Consider the following 22,204-nt stretch of genomic DNA (forward strand, 5'->3'; position numbering starts at 1 on the left):
AATATGGGTTTTCAGGAAGGTTTGCAGCGTGCATTGTTTATGCGGGGGTGGGACTCTCAGCTTGAGGAGTCAAGCTCTGAGCTGTGGCGGGGACTGGATAAGAAATTAGAGGTTAGGTAGGATTGGTAGCTGGGATGTTTTGAAGTTTGGTAACAATATTCACATGGTTGAATTTAATTGGTAGGTTGGAGCCCTTAGGTGTCTTTCAACCTGGGTGTGTAGGGGTATCTCAGTATACCCCTACAATGTTAAATCACTTGGAGTATGTCTGTTGTGGCGGTGTCTTGTGTTATGTTCATATTTTGTTATATGGATTATTATGGGTTATTGTTAGTGGTTAAAGTAGTGTTAAAAGTTGGGGTGCGAACACCAGGGTCCATAATGCCATTAGAGACAGGAATTAAACCAATACGGGGAATAGCAGGGGTCGCTAGATTTCCTGTGCCCCCACAAACCTGGCTGTACCGCTCATTTCTTTCTTTCCTTTTGCCTATCCACCCCTGTTCCCCAGGACTCCTGCTCCCTTCCTCCTACACACCCCAACAGAAAAAGGCATAAAGGGACAGGGAGGGCTCTGAACCCATCTTAAGATAGCGCAGCACCATAAATCCTGGGACGTCAAAAAGGATCATGGTCTACACCGTTGTGTAGGTTGCTGCCATACGAGGGGTCTGCATAGTGCAGCGGAGAACAGGGGACGCTCCACTGTACTTGACTTTCTGATATCTTTTCCCAACCTTCTAACTCACTATTGCAAAAAACATGATAGCTAAATTGATTGTCCACAAGTAAACACAGATGCACTGTTATTGATTAAAATGTCTATGTGTTAAACATTATTAACCAATGTCTGATGCAATTTTGACCTGGTTGTTTTACCGATTGCACTGCTATCAGGCAAAAAAAATGATTTTTTTATTTTTTAAGATGGGGTGAATTTGTGTCTGTTAAAATTGGGTGTTTGGCAATGACCCATTTTGTTTATATATTAAATATTTGTATTTTTTTTTTTTTATTCTTTATTTTCTTGTGCATAAGAAAACTTAACAAATAAGCCAGTAGCGCCACGACAGCAGGTACAGGCAAATTCAATAGCAAGATTTGACATGGCAGAGAAAATACAGCACATTTTTATATTTATGAGAAAAAACAGGCTACGAATACTTGAGTGGGACCATAATAGTGTCTACGTGTGCATGCTGGTATATTGGTATAGTGACTAGTGGGTGTGCAGGCTATGCAATCAAATGTTAGGTAGAGAGTGATAACCAAGATAAGCCTACAGGAGGCAAGATTATTCTATGTAGATAACAGTGGGAGGTCTCTGGACGGTGGAGCCAGTAAGAGGGCATGATGTGCAGAGTAAGAGTGCAGGGCGACTAGCCTAGTGTGTTGACAAAACAGGCGATATATATATCGTTGCAAAGTCAGTAAGCAGGATATGTGATGTGTCGTCCAGTTCATTATTAACTGCAGTGGTGTTTTAGCACAATAGTTCCGTAGGCGCTCTTGGGCTGCGGGAAACCAGGCAAGCACCTCCAAGTATATCCTCATATGTTCCTCCGGTGCCCCTGCAGTGGTCACTGTTTGCCTGCTTCACAGTCCATAACAGAATGGTTGTGGGGATCGTTAGCATCTTGCTGGCTGCTGGCTGCCCAGTGGTGACATAATGTGCCCGAAGGGGGTTTCTGGAGACTTAAAGTCCATCTGGATGTGATACAGCAGGTAATGAGGTATTGGTGTGATATGTGCCCACTGGTCTCTGCTGCTAGTCCAGGGGTTCCTCTGAATGGCTGCAGAGCTTCCCCTTTCATAATTGTAAGGTGTTGCGCTTTTTGGCTGGCTTGGTGTCTGTTTAAGCTGGTGGCTCTCGTCGTGCCGAGGTTTTCCAAGCAGGGGTAGGTGGTCGACTCGCTGCTGGACTTGGTATGTGGTTGCACGTTTCGGTGAGTGGCACGACTTTTCTTCTCTGGAGCCTCTTAGTGCAGGCGCTGTTGTAGCTGGGCTCAGCGCCGCCGCCATCTTAGGAGGTAGGCCTCTGGGGCACCCCGCTGCCCATCCCCTACACATCTCAGATCCTCCGCAGTGGGGACCGGGATGACCCGCCCGGTCCACAAGGGGGGGAAACGGGGCCGGCAGGCATTTCACAATGTCGGCTTGCGGAGTCCAGGAAGGGAGACGGGGCAGCGGCCGTCTACCCTGCACCCTCTCCGAGTAGGCCGCAGACACCGAAGCCTCGTGCTTCCCTCTTGGGACCCGAAACTCCCGATCTCGGGGTCTGCCACCCTGTCCACAGCCGATGGTAAGTCTCTAGGGCTCTTTGCGAGTGTCAGAGCTACGATTTTTGCCTGAGAGGCCAGATTTCTCCAGACCCTCTCCTGCATGCGACCGGTCAGCATGGCGGTCCGGCCCCGCACCCCCATATATTAAATATTTTATTAAAGCCGTCATATTTTATCCACTTTAAATCTGGTGTCTGTCTTTCTGGGGTGGGGTTTAAGGTTATTGTTTCATGAAATATGCAAAAGGACGACTATGCGCATATCATTTTTATTTTTATTATTATTTTATTTTTTTTCTGTACCAATTTGTTGTGATAATCATTCACCTTGGGGTACAATGTTCTTGCGTGAATATCAACGCAATAATTGTATTGATTACTACCTGTACAAATAAAAAAGAAAGGAAGGCAGCGCCACTAAAAAACACATAAATTAAAATAGCATAGAATAGGCAGACTAAAATGCAATATATAATAGATAATAAGCAAATAGAAGTCCAGAATAAATAGTCTGACTGACTGGTAGATGAATCAAACAACGAGGTATATCTTTGTAGAGGTGAATACAGTCTTTAGTAGTGGGGGATTCTTCAGAGTGGTGTAGATGCGTCTTTGTACATCATATGAAATTAAAAAAAAATAACAACTGATGTTGTAGTATGTCCCGAAAGTGGTAGAAGCAATAAAAGAGTATATGATCCTACTCACATTTTCAATAGCTATGGACTTTGCTCTAGTGGGATACGTGAGGTCTTGGTATTCTTTCTTTTTTTTTTTTTTTTATTGTTTATTTTTGTAGGGCAGATAAACACAGTATTTCAAACAAGCGCCACAACAGCGTAATTCAAGTTTCTTTCAAGGTAGACAGTGGCATGATAATTTGCACAAATTTTATATTAAACAGAGTAACTAAACAGTTGATTTCGTCCAAGTAAGATAAAATTAAGTAATGATGCTGGTCGCTCAGCTAGGTCGCCTATGCTACACGTACACCATGTTATGTTTTTACTGCACAATCTTTTAAGTTTTGTTAAGAGAAAGCGTTTCTACCAGTATGGCATTTGAGTATTGGCACATTTTTAAGCATAGAGACAAACCAACAGTGTGTCTGTGAGTCATAAAGTACTAGCTAGAGAGACAATACATGTTAAGCATTTGCCTAGCAATAGTTAACAGCACGAGTTTTAGCAATATCAGAGTAAGTTCAATATAGTGAAACAATCTTTATAAGGGTGTCGGAAGTGTAAAAAATCAGGAATATTTTCTAAAGAGCTTACATGGACTGAAAGCAGTATAAACAAGCTAGACATAGTTTTAGACATATAGTCAGGAGATGATGCGATAAGCATATATCAGCAAGCAGTGATAAAACAATATGTTGAGCTCTAAATGTTCTAGCTGCCTGCGTGGGAGTGAGTCTCCTGGGTGAGTATCCGGTATGTGTATGCGTGTTAAGGTGTGGTAGGTAATTGGTAATGTAAACAGAAGTATAGTGGTATAGTGCGATCGCATACATCTTTATGTAAGTAGCTGGGTTGCAAGTTATTCATGTACAACCAATGTTATATTACTCTAGTTCTACTTTCAGTGTGAATTGGCTGGACCTTTGAGTGGTAAATAAAAACAGGGTTAACAGCATGTTTTATGAATACGAGTTGGGTCTAAGTAATGAGACATAAGATCACACTGTCTGCGCTTACTGAGTAAAGTGACCGCTGGAATACAGTTTTAGTCCTTACGGCTGGGTAAAGTGTTTAAGGTAAGATGGTGTCCATCAAGATCATGGCGGATTCGGAGTTAGGTAACACAGTCCGCTGTCCTTGGGTAGTCTCTTGACTCAGCCAATCCCCTGATTCGGGAAGCTCTAAGGGCATGTGAAGAGGTAGGCGGCTTCTTCGTTCTCCTCTGTGGTGGGTCCCTGCACTTGCTGGTTGGCCCTCCGCTTGGTCTGAGTGGCCAGAGGTAAGTTTTCTCTCCGATTTGTGGGAGCTCTGAGCCGCTGTCTCTTGTGGAGCTGTGTTTGTCGGCAGATTTGTTGGTGGGTATATTGCCCCCTTAACTGGGTGTTGCACGATGTTCTCCAGTGTTGGGCCGGGGCAGCGCTGTTTGCGCCGTTTCGTTGTGGTCGCTGGTTTCGGTCTGCCCCTGTCTCCTATCGTTCTTCGTCGGTTTAACCCCCTGGGAGCCCATCGCTGGTTGTGTGTTGGTGTGCGCTTAAGGGGGGGGGTTCCTGCCTTCCTCCGCTTGGATGCCCGTGCCAGGGCCTGAGGTAGGTCCTTGAGTGAGGACGTTGGCGGTGGGGGTCGCATGCGGGTCTCCCATTGTTCCCAAAAGGTGGTGAAAATCTTGTTCAGCCTACGTTCCGTCTCGAGCCATGCGCCTCGTGGGTCGGAGGTAAGAAAGGCATCCGCCATTTTGAGAGTTTCTCCGGTTGGCTGTTCAGGGCCTCAAGTGGCGGCAGAGGTCTCCCAGTTTCGTTTGGGGAGCATGTGAGGGTGGACCGGGATAACCCCCGCCGGTCCAGAGGGGGGGAACGCAGGCCCAGGGTTGTAGTCGCTGCTTGTCTCGGCGGTGGGAGAGCGCACGCCTCTCCCGCGCCCGCCTCGCTTGTAGGCCTCAGGGACCTGTCCTTGGTATTCTTTCTTGATTAGGGGACCATATGTGGAAATAAAAGCGGGCACAGCAATAGTGCTCAAAGTATAAAATGCCAGAGGTGAGAAGAAAAAAAAAACAAGTGGTTACTCACATTTAGTTGAACAGACTAACTGTTCAATGAATACAGCTTGAGTGGTATAATCCCCACCTAGGATTCTTGGGAGTAATATCCTCACTGGAAAGTAAAAACACTTCTGGTGCTGTATAAAAGGAGGGTAGTAGTAAAAAAGTAAAATAATAGTAATAAAAAGTAAGATGGCTAACTCACAGTAAGAAAGTGGCCAAAATATCTTTATTTAAAACAACATAGTTTAAAAACCACAACGCGTTTCGCCCTTAGGCTTTATCAAGTGGAGATCATCAGTTGTTTTTTTTTCATATGAGGTACATAGACGCATCTACACCACTCCGAAGAATCCCCCACTACTAAAGACTGTATTCACCTCTACAAAGATATGCCTCGTTGTTTGATTCATCTACCAGTCAGACTATTTATTCTGGACTTCTATTTGCTTATTGTCTATTATATATATATTGCATTTTAGTCTGCCTATTCTATGCTCTTTTAATTTATGTGGTTTTTAGTGGCGCTGCCTTCCTTTCTTTTTTCTGTACCATTTCTGTTGTAAGGCCTGTGAAGGAGTCCTACTTTTTAGGTGTGCTGCCACTTTTTACTTATTTATTATTGTTTCTGTTGTATCTTGTATAGATAGAGCGTTGATCCCTTTCTTCCGTTCTATACTACCTGTACAAATGCATTTTTTTTTACATTTTTTTGTGTGTATTAAGCTACCAAGTGGCTCATGGACACATAGCATGATCTACTCAATTATTTGTGTTTGTATTTTCTGGTATTTCAAATTATTATTAAGCACATTGGTAACTAGAAAAACATTTCCTTTCACGTTAAAGATTACCGGTATATTAAAAATTGTTTTGAGGGCACAATTGTCTCTTAAAAATAAAAGTACTACAGCTTTTTGTGTCAATTGCTTCCAGTAGCAGAAATGGCAGCACACTGCTTTAAATTCAGAACCACCGAATATTCATTATTTTGTTTCATTTTGGTTGAATGAATCATATGCAGGTGGCAAAATATAGAAACAACAAACACACTACAATAGTATGTATAGAATAAAACGTTAAAACAAACTTAACTTAGTGACAGCTTCCCAATGGCAACTTATCCACATAGATGCCTGATTTAACACATGTATACAAAGGGTAGAGGGGAAACCGCTGTCTATACCTATAAAAAAGAAATTAACAATACATAGTGAAGATTGTTATGAGCATGCATAAAGACACGCTAACAGGTACACTCACAAGATGTCAGGAGTTTTGCGCATTCAGAACATCACCCCTTGGTAGCAGAGGGGGAATATGCAACACTGGGACTGCTAGATGTTATCGGTCCACAGATCCGGAAACCACAGAAGAGCAGGAACAAGTAGTATGATTTAGAAAATGTATTTGGTAAAACAAGGCACTGGTCCCATGGACTCATCCTCATCTACTAAAGGGGATATCAAGAGACTACTAACGGACCTAAGGAGGGTCTGGAAGGCGGACCTGGCAGAGGCCCAAAATGAAATGGGGGTTATACACCAAAAGGTGAGAGGGGTGGAGGCGAGAGAAACCGCTAGAGACAGCCACATACAAGGAAACAGTAGCATAATAGCGGGTCTCACAGCAGAAGTCCGCCAGCTGCAACGGGCAGTGACCCTACTCGAAACAAGGCACAGACAAAGGAACATCCGAATCAGTCTGTAGAAGGGGAGCAGCTGTTGGAATTCACAAGAATCATGATTTCAGCTTTGGGAATTGAAAGTTGCGCAGCCTCTCCCACTACAAAGTCAGTATTTAGGGTGAACAAATCTGCTGCAGCACCTAGCAATGCCCCAAGAGATACTATTGCACTCACGAGATACATAGCGGCGCGAGCCGCGATCATGGCCAGATCCAGGGCACTGCAAACCATACACTATGAGAGCAATGTACTTGCGATATACAGCGATCTCCCTTTTGCAGTGCTGGCAGAAAAGAGGAAACTAGCACGCATAGCAAGGAGACTGAGAGACAACGCCGTGAAATACAGATGGGGAGCCGACGGTTCACTCTTGGCAACGTTGGGAGCCGGAACCGTCACCCTCACCTCTTCTGAGAACCCATAACATTTCCTCCGAAGTCTAAACATACTAGCCGAGGGACAGGAGCACACACCATCTGTGTCCACACCCAAGAAGCAATCTGACACCAAGGGGCATGACAAAACGACCTTAATGACTCAGAGACACACCGCACAACGGTGGCGACTGGAGAATTCTGAAATAAAGACCCTTCCACTGCAAAAACCACGGAGCTCGAGGCTCACCACCTGAGCTGATCCAGTGACGATGCAACCCATGTCGACGGCAATTCAGGCCTCCCATCAGAGACATGAGACCGCAGACAAAGACAAGAGACACTCTACTATAGTTTACCCTATTTTCCTTTATCCTTAATGCTTATAAGTTGTCTGTATTGTTTGAGACACGTACCCATGCACAGCATTACTTGATGTCTATGCTTTATACTACCCATATATTGGTCACGTTGTAAGATTTATATGCGAAAGCAAATAAAATACAAATTAAAAAGAAAAAAAAAGAGGAGCTTTCCCCAAAGGGCATTAATACCCACTTGTTTTGTGTACATGGTCAAGATATCTGTGTACTTTGTTCTGCTTTTCCTTGTCCCGATGTACAAATCCTGACTAATTATTATGTAAACTGGGGGGGTTCACTCATGATAGGAGTTCAGCAGAATGCGAGGGGACAATATCGAGACGTAATGTGCTGGGATCAGTCATCGGTCTTGGGCTTCTGCTTGGAAAGTGCTTTCATTATGCTCCATGTGAGCAAACTCCCTCATCCACACACATGCAAGTTTGCTTTGTTGTGTGCCCTAGTATTGCCAACACATTCTGTCAATTTATATAAAAAAATGCACAGTTTCAGTTAACTACTTGGCTGCTCCAAAGTTAGGGAAATGACAGTGACACTTCAATCCACACATGCATCTGACACAAATAATATTCACATGACATGGTTATGGAACGGTTTTTTTTACGTCTTGTAAACACCACTGCAGTAGAAAAGTGATTTTATGCTTTGATTATCTAAGTGCCACTTTGAAAAGTGTATTACCAATATTTAGAAAGTTTAAATCACAGGATATCTTTTAGATTATTTATTTAATTATATTCTTTTGATCAGATGGTGCAACTTATTCTGTAATATAGCACATCTTCTGAGCTCAGACACAACTACATATCATGGATCATGTATGTGCAGATATTCAGGGATAAGTTTACCTGGGGTTTGAAACAAACTATTATAAATGGTCCTTAAAATAAATGCTTAGGGAAAGGAGTATATCTGGTCAATGACAATCTCTGGACTCCCCAGTGTCTGCAGAGCAGACTGCAAATCAAATAGTGCAGACATTGATAGAATACTATCCAACCTGCAATACTTTGGGTACTAGATTTAAATGATTAACATCACATTGGATAATTAGTTGTTGTTTTTTGTTTTTGTTTTTTTTTAAATGAAATTTGAAAAACTGAAGCCAGCATTTGATTTTAAGTGCAGTTTACATAAAAACATTTTATTTATTTTTAGATATAAACCAAAAGCTTTTAGAGATCATAAACTAGCAAGGAACTTGTACAAAAGCAATAACCTCTGCTCTTGTGTTCAAAGGTAATCCAAAGATTTGACTTAATATTCTATGTTGAACGGATAATCCTTATGTTTATTTGCGCTGTGGGAAGACAAAGATACAATTAGGACCATGCAGTAAATCAAGGATGCATAACAATGACTTTAATGGAAAAGGCTCATATTTAAATTAATTCTCTAACTGGCACAATAATCAACTTGATACTTCCAGCACCATAACCACTACAGAGTGCTGTAGTGAACATTGTTGTTTAAGTGTTACTTTTAAAATGAACTAGGGCAGGCACTACAGGGAACATCAAGTAATACTTGGCTCAGCACTACCAAAAGGTTGGCTACACTTGCCCTAAAACGAGAGAAAATTCCTCATAGTGTTGTGATTGAGGAGAAATGCCTGTCTGAAAGGGAGGAATCTACTGAAGACAAATAATAGTCATGGAGTGATGAAGGCTACCACGTACTCCATGTAAGTGAAAGCCTGAGGATTATGGATATTTCCACACCCCATGAGTGGTGAGATATGAGTAAAATTGAAAAGTAAGAACAAGGGATGATTGAGAAAATCATTTGATGAGGCACTGAATGATTTGGATATTTGCAGAAAAACAAACACTTGAGTATCCATGAAAATGTGGGGAACATAAAAATGAATCAGAAGATGGCTGAGAAAACTGGCAAAATAAAAAGCAGTTAATGGATGGTGAAAGGAAATGGAATAAAGATATTGTAGGGAAACAAGTTGAGAATGCTAGATAAACAACAGACACTGGTTGGAGGTAAATATACAGAAAATGTTGGGTATATAATGGGAAGATAATATAATAAAAAATGGTGAGAGCACACATAGACAATAAATATAAAATATTACCCTTACGGTTCAGTAAAATCCTGTAAATATAAAATTAGGAAAAATACATAGGGTAATAGCGTCAAAATAAAATTTAAAATGGTGTATAATTAGATACACTCACATATTACAGAGTCACTCAAAAGCTGACCCAGACTAAAAGCTTTGAATGGATAAGGAGTAGTGATGGCTGGTATCCAACATTTTTTTAAACTATTAATTGGATATTAATTTTAGAAAATGAAGGTTTTTTCCAAATTAGTATGTACTTGTATAGGTTTTTAAATAATCTTTTTATATATCCATATGTTTATACATAAACTGAAAATTATTTAAATTTGCCCAATTTGACATAATTATTAGAGGTGATAATGAATTTATAAATTATTTTTCTCTTATTTATGTTATGGATTTTTACTAATATATCTCCTTTTTCTCCATCTTTCTTATTCTTTTGGGAAGAAGAAAATATCAGAAACATAGTTATTTGTTGTATCTTTTAAAATGTGTTGTTTTAAAGATTTTTTATGTAGAAGGAATTTTATGTATATATTTGTATGCATTAATTAAAGTATATAAAATGAATAAAAGTATTATGTTTAGTTAGAAACTTGTCAAAATAGACTGTGAATTAATACAAGCTATATTCACCATTTTAAGTTTAGTATGTGCATTAGTAAATAAGTGTATCCACTAGACAGTTAGTAAATTGTAACTTTTAAATGTTGCTATATTATATGTATATTATATTTTTTATGTAGAAGGAATTTTATGTATATATTTGTATGCATTAATTAAAGTATATAAAATGAATAAAAGTATTATGTTTAGTTAGAAACTTGTCAAAATAGACTGTGAATTAATACAAGCTATATTCACCATTTTAAGTTTAGTATGTGCATTAGTAAATAAGTGTATCCACTAGACTAGACAGTTAGTAAATTGTAACTTTTAAATGTTGCTATATTATATGCTTGTATAAAAGACTTTTCGCGATCACAAAAAGCATTCCGAAACAAGAGACTTTCCTCCCATACCCGCACGTCATGATGACGAATGCGGAAGTGAAGGGGGTAACTACGGACGCTAGGATGCCCGGATACCGGTTGCGTCAGAAAAGGGGAGGAGCTGGAAACCTCGAGTGGAAAAAGACCGCGAAAAGCCTCTTATTTAAAGCAAGTTAACATTGAATGGACTCACACTTTGAGAAAGGCTTCGGCGGAAACGTGTTAGTGTGTGGAGAGTGGGACTGCTGTATTTCATTTATTGCTGCTGTTTTACTTTGGAATTAAACCTTTTAAAAGAAACCTGCATCCTGGTTATTTTAAAGAAGGAATAAATCTACAGCCTGCTTTTGGATACCAGCCATCACTACTCCTTATCCATTCAAAGCTTTTAGTCTGAGTCAGCTTTTGAGTGACACAGTAATATGTGAGTGTGTCTAATTATACACCATTTTAAATTTTATTTTGACGTTATTACCCTATGTATTTTTTCCTAATTTTATATTTACAGGATTTTACTGAACCGTAAGGGTAATATTTTATATTTATTGTCTATGTGTGCTCTCACCATTTTTTATTATATTATTTTCACTTATTTTATGTGTGGCGGAGTGACCCCATAGGTGATTGAAGCACTTTTATTTATTGGATTTAAACCTGATATACGCACTTTATCTTCTACTGTTATATAATGGGAAGAAACAAGAATGTTGGCTGAAATAAAGCGAAATCGAAAAATTTCAATCCAAAATGGATAGATTAAAAAAACAAGGGGGAAGAGTCTGCGCTAAGTAACAGAAGTGTAAGCAGCAACCCTGAAAAGGGAATCCCTCAAGACCCTTATAAGACTAGAAATAAAAAAAAAAAAGTAGGAAAGGGTTGCGCTAGGATACAGTGACTTATACAGTAAAAATCAGACCAATTGGCCTAAATGGATAGACAACAACAAGTAAGTTAATATAATAGATAAAATATATCTAACATGGGAGGGAGAAAAACAAAAACAAAAAGTGCATCGGGGAGAAGGACCAGAGGTTTTTTTTTCTGCCTTGGATGCAGACTGCTCGTGATGGGATACATTAATTAAGCATGCTGATGTAGAACATACGTGGGACGACATGTATGCCTTTGCAAGTATAAAGGTGCAGATGCAAGACTTACAATGCAAATTGGCCAAGTCTCCAGCCACACTCAAATCCACTGATGGTCTCCATTTCTTCTGGTAATAATTCAAAGTCAAACACCTGGGAAACAAAACATACCCAGTTACTGAACAAGAGAACAAATGAAGTGTAAAACATTCAAACTTAGGTCACCTAGCACATTACAAGAGATGTTCTTAGGATGGGTAAATACTTTTTCTTACAGAAATGAAAGACACACAGAAAGGAATAAACATGCAATACACTCTAAAATGGGTAGGGACATTGTTAAACAAAAAATTATTTTTATTAAAAAAAAAATGATGGATGGTTTTTGACAAGACAGGGTTTTCAGGGTTGTAATAATAAACATGGATGGTAAAAAAATAGCTTGCTAATCAAAAATAGAATCCGATTGGCACGTTATGTTTTTGACCTTTTTTTGGATGTACCAGCAAAAGAGACGTGAATGAACAGGTGAAATATGATGCACTTGAAGTTTTTCCAATCTTTATTACTAAATAATTATTTTGCCAGGACACCATAAAAAAAAGAGCTCATTTATGGTGGACTTTCAAGTCAAACCTCTTTTACTGAAACCGAAGTAGATTAAAGCCCAATAGCTCACAAAACTTTAGTCCACAAGAAAATGAATGCAGAAGGCAGCACAGAGGCAGATGTTGGCTCCAGGGTATTTTACAAGCCAGCTAAGTGTCTTGGCTTATATCAGATGACAGGAACAGCAATATTTAAAAACAAAAAACAAACAGAGAGTGAATTCAGTCTGTGGGATTAAAGGAACACTATAGTGTAAGGAATACAAACACCCCTTAAACCACTCCACGTTAAAAAGGTGTTAAACTTATCTTATTTTCCAGCGTTGGTCGAGCCCTGCCCTTCCTCCTTGGTTGAGATTAAACTTTACGATCTCAGCCAACAAATGCTTTCCCATAGGAAAGCATTGGGAATCTATTGACCAAACATGTTTGTTATGAATAAGGAAGAACACTGTTTTTATAAAATACACTTCAATTTAAGGAACTAGAAATCCGAATAATTAAAGTGTTAATCGCACCAAAGTTCTTGAGTCATACATACAAAGCATCATGCACAGAACCACATATGGTTGACTAATCTATCATCATTAGATCCTATTCTGTGTCATTTTAAGTAATTACTTTTATCAAGTGATATGGTAGGTTTTACCTTGTGTTATCTACATACATACATATCATTATTAACAGTAAATGCAAGACCACTGGGAGGAGGCCTAAATATCATCAGCATGTCAAGTAAGGTTAAGGCTTTAGTCTGGCAGCATTAAATGACATGTAGAGGGGAGATGGATCCTCGATGCATATATAGGCTTGTCGATAGAACTTAGAACAGCTCCTATTGCACACAAGTTGAGCATTTGTAATTTAACTGCCAAGAGGTATTCACTGGACAGACGGCAGGGCAGTAATTGACAGAAGTTCAAACAGCGGCTGTGAGTTTTTGTTGCCAGATAGTGAAAGAAAGTTACGCAATACACTGAGATTAAAGACTGAAACCACAATACACATTATGAGAAGAACCTAAAACAAACAAAAAAAAACCCCCCACAAACCATACACACGATAGAAAAATTCACAAGAAAAATAAATTACCTGGAAGTTTTCCTTAATGCGGGCAGGGGTCACAGATTTCGGGATAACTATGACATCTCTTTGGATCTGGTAGCGAATCAGAACCTGCAGTGAATATATTAAAATCAGAAGAGAGAAAAAAAACAACTCACTTCACTGACAAGATCTCTACAATCAGAGAAGAGATCTCTAATCTTTCTTCTTCCCCTTACAATACTTCCCCTAACTTCACTCCCTCTGCTGTTCTATGTTCATTCACAGTCGCTACATTGGAAGAGGTTTCTGCTCTTCTCCAGTCCTCCCGCCCCACCCCCCTTATTAGTATTTAGGACCCCCACCCGCCGCTCAGGGGTGGGGGCCAAGGGGGAGGACATTAGGTCCCCCCCTTATACCAATTTAGGGCCCCCACTTGCAGCTCAGGGGTGGGGGCCAGTGGGGAGAACATTAGGTCCCACCCCCTTATTAGTATTTAGGGACACCCACCCGCCGCTCAGGGGTGGGGGCCGGGGGGGAGGACATTAGGTCCCCCCCTTATACCAATTTAGGGCCCCCACCCGCAGCTCAGGGGTGGGGGCCAGGGGGAGGACATTAGGTCCCCCCCTTATTAGTATTTAGGGCCCCCACCCACCGCTCAGGGGTGGGGGCCGGGGGGGAGGATAATAGGTCCCCCCCATCATTTTACTTTAGGGCCCCCTCCCGCCGGGGCTGCTCACTGTTTACTAGACATGCCCCTACTCGCGGTACAGCGAGTAGGGGCAAAATTTACTAATACTAAGTCATTTTTACTTAGTATTAGTACATTTGTCTGAAAGACCAATTTAGGTCTTTCAGCCTTTTGGTAGATAACTTCCTAATACCGTGGGAATTAGGGAGTTATCTACTAAGCGGCTGCAATAGAAGTGCCGAAGTCCCGAAATGCCGAAGTTCAGAAGTGTCGAAGTGCCGAAGTTGCCGAAGTTGCAGAATTTCCGAAGTGTCAAAGTTGCCGAAGTTCCGAAGTGCCGAATAGCTGAAGTCCCGAATTGCGAAAATTTAGAATTTCGGAATGTCGAACCGAACCGAAAATTTTCCCCATGCACATGCCTACTGTTCGTCCAACCATTGTAAAGCGCTGCGGAATTTGACGGCGCTCTATAAATATCATAATAATAATAATAATAATTACAGCCAGCCATATATTACTTTAAAGGGACACTCCACTGCCCAAATATAAAATAAAAATCCCTCTTTAGTAGATGTACCCCAAGCAAAAAACATGCATTTAATTAGGTATTTTTTCCATTGGGGATATATCTAAAAAAAATGAATCAGCTTGCATTTCTATTGAAACCTGCACTTTTTTTCAAAGTGAAAAAAACTAAACAAAAACACACAAAGCTTTTCTAAATTTGCTTAGGGGTTTGGTAGGTTTGCTAGGAATATGCTATCTACACCCAAAATAAAGTGAACAGCCTAAGATAATATTTAATTTCTTGAAAGAAAGTTTATTTCTAAGCTTCTGTTTTCAATAGATAAGATCTTCAGTACCTGGGCAGATGACTTCTTGTACTTGTCAGCTATTTGTTTAATTCTGGGATCATCAAGCAATGATGGGTCTTCTGGCTTGGCCCTATTTATTTGTAAACAAATGGTGATGGTTAGACACCGATGCAGCTACAAATATCAACCCCTCAATACATGCACTGAATTTAGATATAACACATTATTACTAATAATTAGTAAATTCCACCATTCTTACCATGGACGGTCTGGCGACCCCAGTGGACTATATGCAGTTACAGCGATACCTTTGGATTGGCAATAAGCAATAAGCTTCTTTTGTGTCAGGTAAGGGTGACATTCAACCTGGTATTAAAAAGGAAAAACAAGCTAAAAAAAAACACACATACAAAATGCACCCCCTCAAAAGAATTTAAATAAAAAAAATAAAATAAAAAAAATCATGTCTATTTTGTAAATGTTTAAATTCTTTGAGCTGTATATTGTAAAGGGTAACACAATTTACCATAACCACTTCATATTAGTGTAGTAGTTATAAAGCAAAGAAACTAGGGGTACTATCCCAATGTTTTTTTTCTCTCAAACCATTTTGTAGCAATTTTTTTAATTTTTTTTTTAATGGGGAATTCCCTGGCCCCCAGAGAATACAGAGTCCTTCGCTGATTTGATAATGCATACATTGCACTTCTGATAACTCACTCCGAACTCTCAGCAATCACCACCATCCAGGTTGGACAGAAATGATATTTGTTAATGCTGAAGAGTAAATGCCATTCCAGTCTTATACAGAGCTGTGATTGGAGCCCATGGAGCAATGCAGTGGGGGAATGGGCCTTGACAGGGCCAGAGAGTGGGCAGGTGTAATGGGGTTAGGGGTTGGTTTAGGATAATACAGTGGGGGGAGGAGTATGGTTAGTTTAAATAGCGGCCATCTTAGAGAGTGGCCATTTTAATCAGAGCCTCACTTACCTGTTAATTGTGACAGTTCGTCGAGGTTCTTCTTTTTTTCTCTTTTCTGCAGGTCCATGGCGTCGTTGGAGGAGATCCTCGTCGGAGTCCGGGCAGCGGTGAAGGACACTGGCCTGGCTTGGCTTCACGAGCAGCTGCGCCTCCTCCCGCGGCACAGGAGCGAAGACCGGCGCGGAGGCCGAAACCGCCCCAGCGGCTGAGCCTGGGCATGGTGCCTGCAACTCGACGTCGGAGAAGTCCTTCGGCACGTGGCAGAACGGCAGCGGGATCGGGAGACGGAAGGTCGGAGGAGCCGGGAGTGAGGATGGTGCTGTCAAGCAGGCTTGGTGGTCAGGCAAGGACGGCCGTAAAACTGAAGCCGTAGGCGAAGAGGGCGCCCCGCAGCTTGGCGGCAGGCAGGAGGTCGGGACTGGAGGCTGCTCATAGTGCGGCGGCCGGGTCAGCGTGTGATCACATGGTCGGGAGTCCGTAGGAAAGACGTCCCGGTGAGTCTGCCACCAAGAGAGCTGTTGAGGGACAGGGGGGTGGCAGGGCTGCTGGCTTCTCATCACAGGCGGTCCCCCTGATGGCAAAGGGTGGCCTGGACAGCACAGGAAGCAAAGAGGCGGCCCGGGTCCAGTACAGAAGGGAGGGTGGAGCGCAGCAGGGGCATCCAAAGTGCACAGAGGACGGCAGGGGCTGGGGAGCAAATAAGCTGCCATGAGATGGAGGTCGGCGCAGAGTCAAGCAGGGCGGCTATTGGGAAGCCAGGCACAGTGAGAGGAGGAGAGGCGCAGGGGCCAACATGGGTTGGAGATGGCAGGAGCGACAGGGGAGGGCAAGAGGGCCGGTCCGGCAGCTCCCATGGACAGCACAGCAGCAGGGATGGCGCATGGAGGGAACAGAGAGAAGAGTGGCGCAGTGCTAGCGTCAGGCACATCAGTGATAGGAGCACGGAGGAGAGACAAGGAAGCAGGGACAGGAGCCCATCACAACACAGGCACAGCAAGTCAAGGTCCAGTTGCAGGGAGAGGTGGAGGAGGTTCGGTTCCAGAGATAGGAGGATGAGAAGCCGGCGCAGCTTATCTGGTTCAACTCACAGGAGTTTCCAAGACCAGCAACGTAGAGCTTACGTCAGGGAAGGAAGGGCGGCAAAGAGGAGCTGAGCTTGGGATGAAGGACAGGAGCGTAGGGAGGAAGGACGGGTATGGAGTCAAATGAGCAGACTACCCAGGTTATCTTCTCCTTACAGGTCGCGGAGTACCACACCTGTGGGACCAGGCGGGCAGGAGTCGGCGGCAACTGGACGCTCCGTTGCCTGGCAAGGCAGACGGACAGACAGCAACCCCGCGGCCAGAAGTGGCCGGGGGCACCAGCAGTGAGTCCATAACTGCACTACAGTCGGGGACATTCTTAGGCTGCCTAAAATCGTTTCTAGAATCATGGTCGGGGGAGGCACATAAGTTCAGCAGGGTGTGGTCCCCGGAGGGTGGCAGGGAGATGGAAATCAGGAAGGCAGGGACGACAGCTAGGAGGTCAAGTGGCGGGGAGTCGGGGGGCGTAGTTCCGTCGGCGGGGATCCCGGAAGGGGAACAGGCAGTAGTATGTGGTGACATCTCAGAAGCAGCGCCACAAAATGTTCACGTGTCCTTTGCGGGGCCTCTGGGATGTCACTTCAAGGTGGAAGTGCAAGAAAGAATCTGGAAAGGGGAATTCGTGGAAATACTTTCCCTTCTTCCCCTCGAGGAATTTTTGGATTTAAAGAAAGAGGACAAGAAAGACGCTAAAAAAGAGGAGGAGGAGAAAAGGCCTTTGGGAATTGGCTTAGGGCTTTTTATATTCTAGCAAGCGTAATCGGGGAGAAGCACCCAGATTGCTGCTCGCAGCTTTTCTGTTACCTCGACGGATTAGGGGATGCATACCGGACATACGGGGGACTAGCGTAGTGGAGGTATGACGAGCAGTTTTGTCAACGGCTGGCAGCGAACCCGACCATGCGCTGGGACCAAATGGACCTGCCGTTATGGATGAGGCTTATGATGGTGCAGAAAATCGTGCCCTTTCCAGGGACAGCCGGCACGGCCAAGGGAAGTGCAGTGTCGGAGGGACAGAAGAAGGGGTTCTGCTGGTCATACAACGAGGGGCAATGCAAGTAGGGAGCTTCATGTAGATTTAGACAGGAGTGTTCAGGATGCGGCGGGAACCACGGGGCCAACAGATGCTTCAAAAAAGGTAAGCCCACCGCGGCTGCAACTGGGGGCATCACCGGTGAAAGTCGGCGCAATGTTGCCTTGGCTAAGGCAATACGCTAATTAAGACGAGGCTAGGTTCTTATGGCGGGGATTCGTGGAGGGCTTTAAAATCCCCTTCAAAGCACAAGGCCCGGGGAAATTAAGTGCTAATCTTAAGTCGGTAAGGGAGCACCCGGGGGTGGTTCGGGAGAAGTTAAGTAAGGAAGTCCAATTGGGGAGGATGGCGGGGCCCTTTTCGGTCCCGCCATTAGCGGTTTGTGGGTGTCCCCTCTGGGGGTGGTCCCCAAGAAGGAGGTGGGCAAGTTCCGTTTGATTCATCACTTGTCGCACCCGAAAGGGGCCTCGGTAAATGATGACATCGATGCGGATCTGTGCTCTGTCTCCTATACATCATTCGACAAAGCAGTCGAGCTAGTTCAGAGAGCGGAATACGGGGAGCTGATGGTGAAGGTTGACGTGGAAGCAGCCTTCTGGCTGCTTTCCATACATCCGGATTGTCATCACCTACCAGGATGTTACTTCGAGGGGGGATTTTTTTGTGAACTTATGTTTGCCTATGGGCTGTTCCCTATCATGTGCCTACTTTGAAAAGTAAAGTACGTTTCTGGAAAGGGTGGTACATCGGGAGTCGGGTGGGGGTGCAGTAGTGCACTACCTGGACGACTTCCAATGCGTCGGCCCGCGGGACACTGATCAGTGCAGGCAGGTCTTGAGGGTATTCCAGTGGGTAGCACATTCTTTCTGGGTGCCCTCGGCGGAGGACAAGACACGTGGCCCCACCACGTGCCTTAGCTTTTTAGGATTGGAAATTGACACGGAAAAAGGGGAATGCAGACTGCCCAGGGACAAACTACAGAGTCTGCGGCAATTGGTGGACACGGTCAAGGGAGCGAGAAAGGTAACCTTGCAGGGGTTAAAGTCTCTGGTAGGGAGTCTTAACTTTGCGTGTAGGGTTATCCCCATGGGGAGTTTTTTTTGCAGATGGTTGGCTCAAGCGACAAACGGGGTGAGGCTGCCGTCCCATTAGATTCGAGTGTCGGCGGATATGAAGGAAGATTTGGGGGGGTGGGACTGGTTCTTACACAACTTTAACGGGAGGGTGTTTTTTCGTGAACCAGCAGCGTCATCGGACGTGCTGGGGCTGTTTACGGACGCATCGGGCAGCATCGGTTTCGGGGCATACCTGGCGGGAAAATGGTGTGCGGAGGAGTGGCCGGAGTCTTGGAAGGCGAGCCCACTGATCAGAAATTTGCCGTTTTTGGAATTCTTCCCAGACATGGTAGCAGTGGCTTTATGGGGTCCAGAGCTAGCGAATAAGAAAGTTGTGTTCTACTCCGACAACATGGCAGTGGTGCAGGCCATCAACAGCATGTCTGCATCCTCGCCACCGGTGGTGCGCCTATTGCGGCAGCTAGTACTTCTCTGTATGTCTTTCAACATTGTATTCAGGGCTAGGCACATACAGGGGTTTACAAATGTAGTGGCTGATGCGCTGTCTCGTTTGCAGTGGGAAAGTTTTCGGGAAGCGGCACCGGACGAGTGGGAACAGGGGCAAGCATGCCCAGTCAAGATGTGGCAACTCGGGACGTCCTGCTTGGGGAGTGTATAAGGAATTAGTTGGCGCCGAGCACTTGGTCCTCGTATGTGAAGGTTTGGAAAGCTTGGGACGAGACGGTGGATCAGGTAAGGGGGATCTCTCAGCGGGTCAGCGGGTGGACGTACTGTGGATACTGTGCCGTTTGTTTGCGAAGCAGGCATCACCAGCCATGGTGGACAGACATATGTCCGCCTTGGCCTTCTTATTTAAGTTCAACGGGTGGGAAGGCCTCACAAAACATTTCCTGGTCCGGCTGGCGGTACGGGGTTTCCGTAGGGGGAAGAAGTCTGTGGATACAAGGAGACCGGTGTCGTTCGCGATATTGCAAAGGTTAGTAGAGGTGTTGCCGGAAATTTGTCATTCACCATTCGAGGTGGCGTTGTTCGCGGGGGCGTTTGTATGGGCCTTTTTCGGGGCTTTCTGGATCAGGGAGTTGGTCAGTGCGAACAAATCCGGGGCAGTTTACAGCTCGAAGACGTTGAGGTAGGTACCGACAGAGTGCGGATCAGGCTGGGCCGCTCGAGGACGGAATACTTGGCACTACGTCCGACGGTTAAGGGATGCTTTTTCATGCACGTGGACGGCACGGCGCTGTCGTGCTTTTAGTTCGTCAGGGTTTTTCGCTTGGGCTTACAGAAACTGGACCTGAAGCCCAGGCAGTTTGGGACGCACTCGTTTAGCATTGGGGCAGCAACAGAAGCGGCGAGTCTGGGTTTGGGGGACGAGCGGATCAAGCGTATAAGGAGATGAGAATCCTTACGTTTCCGGTCATACGTGAGGCCTGACAAGTTGGTGTGAATTGGGGGGAAATGAGACTATGGTAAAGTAAGAAGGGTCGCTACCATGTCACTAAAATTTGTTTCCTTGCAGGTTGGAAGGTGTGGCTAATCGGCCATTCGTTTGTATACTGGGCACAGAAGAGGGCTGCAGTTAGAAGAAATGAAACACAGCTGGGCTTTCCTCTGGAGCGGGTGGCGCTATCATGGTTTGGTTTCCGGGGGTTTAGTTGGCAGAGTTTAAGTAGTGTGTTCTTTAGAAAAGTCGCGGGGGGGACCGTCCCGGACGTTTTAGTGGTTCACGGCGGCGGTAACGACCTAGGTCTGATCCCCCAACGAGAACTGGTACGGAGAATGAACAGGGACATGGATCGGCTGCTGGAGCTGGCGTGATAGTGGTCTGGTCCGAGATGGTGCCTCGTTTTAGGTGGAGGGATCCAGCTGCAGTGGCCCGATGCAGGGGTAAGGTCAATAAGACCATGGCAGTTTTTATCAGACGGTTAGGCGGTGTCGTAGTAAGGCACCAGGAGTTGGAGGGCATGTTGCCCGGGTATTTTAGAAAAGATGGTGTACACTTGTCAGACGTAGGGAGCGATCTACTTAACCTGGGCTTTCAAGAGGGCATTAGCCAGGCCCTGTTTCAGTGGAGTGGAGGTCGCACATGGTCTTAAGGGTTCAAGTCATGTGCTGTGGCGGAACAGGGCGTGGTAAAGTTGGAATTTCGATGAAGTTGGAAGTAAACAGGCCAAGGTCTAGGCTGGAGTAGGCCGGATGGAAATAAGGTTGGTAGGTTCGAGCTCTTTGGTGGCTACGAACCTAGGGGTGTAGGGGTACACCCCTACAGTTAACTTATGGGCCTCTTTGGTAGGCCGTGTGTTACAAGTTAAATGTTATTTGGATGTTATTTATTGTTCAAGTGGTAGGGTAATTGTCAGGGGTATTGTGCGGGGGGATAGTAACATAATGTCAGTTATGACAATGACCCTAAATATGTTTAACAGTATAAACGGTGTCTGTGTCTCATTTAAGTTAAGGTTTAATTAGCACCTGCCGAATAACGACAATGCACATGTCATGAAGTAGCCAACATACCATCTACTGCTCTACGATTGGCTGGTGTAAGCTATAGCTAGACCACCAGAGATTGAAAGTTTTTGATATTGATAGAGTCTTTGAATACAGAATTTCCCTTATTCCAAAAAACAATGGGAGTTTCCAGTAAACCGTGCTTACCTGGTTAACTGCTGGTTTGTATTTTAATCCAGGCTTGTTTAGCAGTTCTTCTATCTGCTTGTGATTAAAGTTGGAAATGCCAATGGCTTTCACTAATCCAGCGTCCACCAGTTCCTCCATACCCTGACGGCACAATAACAGAGGGGAAGATCAGTGAGCACTGCAGCGCTTTTAGGGTTTAACATGAGCCATTCACACAACAATCAATATAACTAGAAAAGCTACAATTTCTGGGGAAATTGTGAAGTGTTCTTGCCTCCACCAGTAGTCTACAACTGGAGTGGGCGGAGTAACTGTTATTATTTATTTATATAGCACATTTAATTGCAATGTTGTTGCCCAAAGTGCTTCACAGTTACATTAACCCCTTAACACCGCAGCCAAATGTACAAGTTGTGAACGAAACAAAACGTAAACAAAACCTGGCATTTGCGCTATATGTCTGTCCAACCGTAATTCACCTCTTTCATATTAAATGCACCCCCCCATATCATATATCATTTTATTCAGGGGAAACAGGGCTTTCATTTAACATCAAATATTTAGCTATGAAACATAATTTAATATGAAAAAAATGGGAGAAAATAAGATTTTTTTTGATTTTTTTCGTTCTACA

General features: G+C 43.9%; 1 protein-coding gene across 3 annotated transcripts in view; it reads right to left on the reverse strand.

Moving 5' to 3' along the window:
* The window catches only part of LOC134602560 (aldo-keto reductase family 1 member B1-like), a 271,778-nt gene that overhangs the window by 226,421 nt on the left and 23,153 nt on the right, over nucleotides 1–22,204 (reverse strand). The window contains exons 5-10 of one of the 3 annotated variants that reach the window (XM_063447538.1): nucleotides 21,589–21,711; nucleotides 15,021–15,127; nucleotides 14,810–14,891; nucleotides 13,304–13,387; nucleotides 11,674–11,756; nucleotides 8,024–8,743 (exon numbers count right to left, since the gene is read on the reverse strand). The exons of the other annotated variants lie outside the window; for them this stretch is intronic. Of the exons in view, the coding sequence (XP_063303608.1) occupies nucleotides 8,701–8,743; nucleotides 11,674–11,756; nucleotides 13,304–13,387; nucleotides 14,810–14,891; nucleotides 15,021–15,127; nucleotides 21,589–21,711 (522 nt within the window). The 3' untranslated portion in view covers nucleotides 8,024–8,700. Of the gene's footprint in view, nucleotides 1–8,023; nucleotides 8,744–11,673; nucleotides 11,757–13,303; nucleotides 13,388–14,809; nucleotides 14,892–15,020; nucleotides 15,128–21,588; nucleotides 21,712–22,204 lie in introns of those variants that run through there. 3 annotated transcript variants of the gene reach the window in all.

Source organism: Pelobates fuscus, chromosome 3 (genome assembly GCF_036172605.1).
Source record: "Pelobates fuscus isolate aPelFus1 chromosome 3, aPelFus1.pri, whole genome shotgun sequence".
Classification (NCBI taxonomy): domain Eukaryota; kingdom Metazoa; phylum Chordata; class Amphibia; order Anura; family Pelobatidae; genus Pelobates; species Pelobates fuscus.